Source organism: Notothenia coriiceps, unplaced genomic scaffold (genome assembly GCF_000735185.1).
Source record: "Notothenia coriiceps isolate Sejong01 unplaced genomic scaffold, NC01 NC01_scaffold00036398, whole genome shotgun sequence".
Lineage (NCBI taxonomy): Eukaryota > Metazoa > Chordata > Actinopteri > Perciformes > Nototheniidae > Notothenia > Notothenia coriiceps.
The window spans coordinates 163129-169123 of NW_011369099.1; the positions used below are offsets into that span (position 1 = coordinate 163129).

Genomic DNA, 5995 nt, shown 5'->3' on the forward strand with positions numbered 1-5995 from the left:
GTTTAATAGTTGTTTAAAACAATTTTGGGGTTCAGCTTTGGGCAAGATATCAAGATGCTCTAGGTCAAGCATGAGATTTGCGACTGAACTCTGCATCTGGCGTGATATTGATTGATTGTACGTTTGGCTCGTTTTATCCACGCAACACACTTTGAGAGGTCACACAATCAGGGGAGTGGGCTCAGGCCGGTCGCTGACAACAGATGCACATCACTAATCAGTGTCATTAACTTGACCTGAATATGACCAGAGATCCTGGGGGGTAGGGTGGGGTTCTTGTCCACCCAAGATACTTAAACAAGGAGATGACGTGCATTCTAGGGACCAAATGGATCAATATGTTGGACGGGAGGCCATGGGTGGTGTATGATTTTGACCTGTTGGTGTCTGGTCATGAGACGTTGGTGAACTTTGACCTTTTTTGCTCGCCAGTGAGGATAAAACATTTGTTCACGCCAAACAATATATAGACAACTCATGTGTCATACTTAATCATTGGCATGTTCAATATGTTTATACCATGGTTAAAATAATTAAAGGTCTCAGGTCATTGAGTGCAACTGGGTTTTACAATGGTGGTCTTTTCTTTCTCTGCCAGAGCTGTTACTCTGGCCTGTAAACATGGAATTTAAGACCCAATATAGTAGTGTTTGTTTAAGACATTAACTTGTTAGCTTTCTCTCACTGTAAAGAAGATTACTCACTTCAGCACCACCTGCAGACAGCTGAATCTCAACTGTCCGTGCGCTCGTTGTGCTCCATTGTGTTCAAATGCAAGCCGTTCAAAGATGCGCTCCACCCTTCACTATGGAAATGTTTCGGCTTGGAATCCAATACGCTTGTTTCAAAACACTGAAAGTGGAAAGTAAGGATATTGAATTCCTACCTTTTGTCATACAAAGTAAAAGACCTGATAGTAAGTCAACAGCCTTCCCATACAAATACAACTTTAAAAAAACAGCCCTTCAGCGGTTTAGCTTTTTGAGAGGGAGATTTTGAGGTGAGGCTTATAAGATCTGCTGATTTAAACAGGATTAAAGAAAAGAGGATCATCTTAAAACTAGTGTTTGGCCACAAGGTTAAGACAAATAAGCTTTGATTTAACTCAGGATCATTTGAACAGACGCGTCTAGAAATGCAAACACATCATGAAGACGTCAAATTAAACACGACTGTTGAGTCAAAGACCAAATGTGGATACTATGTGGACTATGACTATCACAACTGTATTATGGTATACTATAGAGAAACATTTATTCAATATTATTTGTTTATTTTGTTGGGATGCAGTGGTGATAGGTGGATCAATAACTTGAGTCAAAGCAATAACACATCAATGTAAAAATACTCAAGTAAAGGTCCTGCATTTAAAGTGTATTTACAGGGGAAAAAATAAGCATTAAACAGGAAGATACGCCCGTGGATATTGATTAGTAAAGAATATTAGGATAGATGATTACGTTTTCAATAATTGTTTGATTTATAAAATGAAGTAAATAATGCTGTTAAGAATTCTTTAAAGCCTCATTGAACAAACACAAATGTCAAAAATATTCTGCTCACCATCACATAAGACAAAGGCAAACCTTAAAGTCTTTGCAGTGGGGGAGCTTAAACACATTTGTAGTTTTGCTTTGTGATTGTAGATAAAAAAAATTGCCAGTCGACTATTCAATAGGTTGAATAATTTGCTTCAGCTCCATATAACATATTCCATCATAACATATGTGACAGAGCTCTTCCCCTGCTGTTGAAGGTCCACTTAGTAACTAAGTTACTTTATATAACGATGAGTCTATGGAAATGCTTCAAATCTAATTTAAAGTTGATATCAAGTTGATGCTTGAAAGCATTTTCCTGATATAAAAATTGATTATCAACTAGAGCTGCTAAACTAAATATAGAGAAGCCTACAATATTCCAATGTGAATGTAGAGAGATATGTAATGGACGCTACAACGAATGGAAAGAAATCTCCAAGCTTTATAAAAAATTATCCCAAAATTATGTTTCTCTCTAAGAGCAGCAAATATTGATGATATAATGTGTCAGTTATTTATTGTGACCATAATTGGTGGTGTAGACGGGGCGGGGCCGTGCGCCTCCCCCGCCTCTGATGCAAATGATGGGGCTTTACCCGGATCTACCGCTGCAGATATTTCCGAGGCTCCTCCTTGCTCTTTTTATCGCCTTATAACAGGATATCTAACTGGCGCGAAAAACGCACTGTGTGGCTTTCAGTAACACATTGTGGGGTAGACCCTGTGCCTGCAGTTTCAGTCGGCTTTTATACCTTACAAAAGTGCACATTGCGTCGAAAAAAGCGCGTCTGTGTATCCAGCAACAACTCGGCCGTCTGATCCCGGTGAACTCGCTGCTCTTTGCCTGCCGGGGGATTTCCTATGCCCTGGATATCGCTGTGGGATTGTACGGAGAGCCGGTGAGTAGTTTAAATACGCTGTCTGCCATTAAAAGTGTTGCAATAAAGAACTAAGAGCTGTGTGTGAGGTTAAACCCACGATGTGACCGAGGAGCAGTCACTTTTCTTTCTCTTCGCCGGTTCACATGAGTGCTGAGGAACAAAGCGCTGCCTACATTTCAGGAAATGCAGCCCTGCATGTTACTTTTACTGCAGGATGGTCCTGTAGTTCTCTTCTATATATTTTAAAACGTGCACTGCATCATAGTTGACACCTGTATAAATATAACTACATTATGTAATAACCTTGTGGACAGTTTGAGTCCATACCTGTAAAGAGAGCACCCGCAAGATGCAATCAATTATTAATGTGGTCCCATTTGCAGAAAGTAGGCTGTGATATCCTAATGGCCCATTCGATGGATACTTGAAATGTGATACATCTGATGGAAATTACTTTAATAGATAATTTGCTCATCATGCTGATGTTTCACCCCAGGTTGTAAAGGACGTTTCCAGAGACCACTGCTGTGATTCGATCATTTCTGGGAATAAACTAGAGGATTTTATTAACTGGGAATATGGAGTTCGACTGCTACCAGCACTATTTCATTGACGACTTCGACAGAGAGGAGGATTTTTATAAGTCGACCGCACCGAGTGAGGACATATGGAAAAAGTTCGAGCTGCTGCCCACCCCTCCCATGTCTCCCACCCGGACTTTGAGCGGTGGTGCGCTGCACCTCTCGCCGGGAGACAAGCTTAGCTGGCTGTCCAAAGTCCTGGGTCAGGACCAGGAGTGCGAGGGTCAGTTCATCCCGGACACGGAGGAGCTGTTCGGCAACCTCAGCTCCATCATCATCCAGGACTGCATGTGGAGTGGTTTCTCTGCCAGTAAGCAGCTGGAGAAGGTCAACGGGAGAGTGTCAGCAGCGGCACAGACCTGCGTGTCCCCGTTGGCCCAGATCTCCGTGAGACCGAGCAAGGCGCAGTGCGTCTCACCCGCTCTCCCGCATGTCGCCTCGGCCACAGACTGCGTCGACCCCACAGCTGTTTTCACCTTGCCAGCAAGCAGCTGCAGGAAGCCGACGTCGTCTGGCTCCGAGTCTCGCTCTGAGTCCTCTGGTAAGGAAGCAATCATTATTTCCCCACCCTGCCCCTTTCTATTGCCCTCTAACAATGCGTAATTTGGAAAGCTGCGCTGCTGTGCATTACTGTGGTGCAGAGGGGTTATCAAGTTCATCAGTCAGTCACGTTAGAGCTGCATTTTACTCTGACTTTGATAATGCGGCACATGCTTGCTACCCATGCAGTCTTTTAAAAAAACCGCGCCCGCGTCACGTTTTACTTACATTTCCCCTTTCGATATCTTCCAGTAGCACTGCATTACAATCAGAGTGCGGTAGAGGGGCGGGGTGGCCGAGTCCTGGTGATTTATTACTACTACACACTAACAGCGACAGACCATGAGAGTAACTCTTTCACATTTTCTGAATTAGGGAGTGCCCCCTGCCAGCAGATCTCCTCCTTTTAAATTGTTGATGTCAGCTCAGTTCTCAAAGACAAAAGCCTGAATTCCTGCAGGCTTTGGCATGGAAGACCACTGCTGTTAACACCCCAGCCCTGCTCTGCCTCATATGGAGGGCTAGTGGTGTGCATGCTCGGCTGTGGAATGCACTTCCTTGTAGCCAGTTTAGTTACAGTTTGACTCTTAAAGGAATGTGAAGTCTTTTTTTGTAAACGTTGGCAAGGCTCTGCAAAATGTGTGTATTGATGAGTTGTTCATTTGTTATCACAGATGATGAAGAGGAAATCGATGTGGTCACTGTGGAGAGCAAGCAGAACCGGGTGCGGCCGGCGAATGTCAGAAAGTCGGTGACCGTCACAGTCCGAGCTGATCCCTGCCCTAAACGCTTCCACATGTCTGTCCACCGGCAGCAGCACAATTACGCCGCCCGCTCCCCAGACAGCGAGCCCGATGATGATGATGATGATGAGGATGAAGAAGATGATGATGAAGAGGAGGAGGATGAGGAGGAAGAGCCTCAAAGCAAGCGTACCTGCACATCATCCAGTCAGTGGACCAACTCCTCGGCTAGTGTCTCCCAGCCGGGCTCCCCCTCTGAGAGTCCCCAAAACTCTGACCTAGAGGACACTGACCGCAGGCGGAATCACAACTTCCTTGAGAGGAAAAGGAGGAACGATCTCCGGTCCCGCTTTCTCGCTCTACGGGATCAGATCCCTGGCTTGGAGTCGGCCAAGACTCCTAAAGTGGCGATCCTGACCCAGGCGACGGAGTTCCTGGCAGACCTGCACACCCGGGAGAAACGGCAGCTCCAGGAGAAGAAACGCCTCAAAACTCGACAACAGCAGCTTCTCCGCCGAGTAGCTGAACTGAAGCGTTCTTGAGACACATACTTTTAATATAAACTCATTCTTCAGTCAGGAGCATGACCCTCCAGTTACCTGTCACTTTTGGAAAGCTTTTCCATAACAACATGCCTCATGTAAATAGCTGTGAATTCTTTTTTTGATATAGCTTTGGGCTTCCTATGAAATGACTGTGCTAGCCAATGAACCTGATACGGGGAGGAGCAGCAGTTAGTTTGCTGTGTTTGATTTATTTGTTTTGAAAGTATTTTAGTGATGAAAAGTTTTTATAGCTAACATATTTCCTGGTATGCTGTGATGGGGAAATAAGAACTTTGTTAATAGTTGATCAGTGTATATATGCAGCCTTCAGGCTGTGTGATTTCGTGTGTCACACTTTTAATTGAATGAAGTGTGAATGACTTTCAGTGTACATAACAATTGAATGACTTCCTGGTTTGTTTGATGTGAATGATGACTGAGTGTCTGATGTACAACTTGTTGTGTAAATAATAGCTTATTGCTCCTGTTGAGGGAGACAAAATCAAGAGTTGTCAACAAGCTTTGCTCCTCTTTATGATGTGCCACCAGGCATTGAGGAACCTCTATTTTGTTAAGAAAATAGGAAAAAGAAAAAGAAAAAGTAGCACTGCTGTACTTTATAATCACTTGTCACTTTGTGATTTCAATGCTTCTCCTGATTTCTGTTGACTTTTAAGCATGCTAACATCGACATTAAATTTTTATACCATATTTGCATACACAACTGAAGTCCTTGTTTTTTTATTCAAGACAACAAACACATTGTTAAAAAAGCTGTATTCCTGTGCAAAATGAATATTGACATTTTGACCTTGCTTTTAAATTATTTTACAGGCTCCGATTATAACACTCTTTTACTTTCCATAGCAACTTAAAAAAGCGTGCATCTAAGTGAAACTTTGATTTTAAATGTCTGAAGCGGAAGTAACAGATTTATCATGCCTCACACAAGTCTGGGTAAGATTCCCCACATGCTTCTTCTCAAAAAACATACTCAAACTATCAAACTTACTATGGCACTCTAATTGACTGTAAATGAGGGCAGATCCTAAAAAAAACATTGTTTCCCTCATCTCTGTGTCACTTTGTTAAGTATGTTGTATAAATGTCTGCACCTTGGTGCACCAGCTGCTGATCTGCAGAAGGTTACACCAAGCATGTCCT

At 43.1% G+C, this 5995-nt stretch overlaps 1 protein-coding gene across 1 annotated transcript; it reads left to right on the forward strand.

Annotated features, from left to right (window-relative positions):
- The first annotated feature begins 2194 nt into the window (after positions 1 to 2194).
- mycla (MYCL proto-oncogene, bHLH transcription factor a) lies at positions 2195 to 5555 on the forward strand. The gene is made up of 3 exons (XM_010792299.1): positions 2195 to 2440; positions 2919 to 3544; positions 4218 to 5555. Exons 2-3 carry the CDS (start codon positions 3001 to 3003, stop codon positions 4826 to 4828), a joined length of 1155 nt encoding a protein of 384 aa, XP_010790601.1. The 5' UTR covers positions 2195 to 2440; positions 2919 to 3000; the 3' UTR covers positions 4829 to 5555.
- Positions 5556 to 5995: the final 440 nt, after the last annotated feature.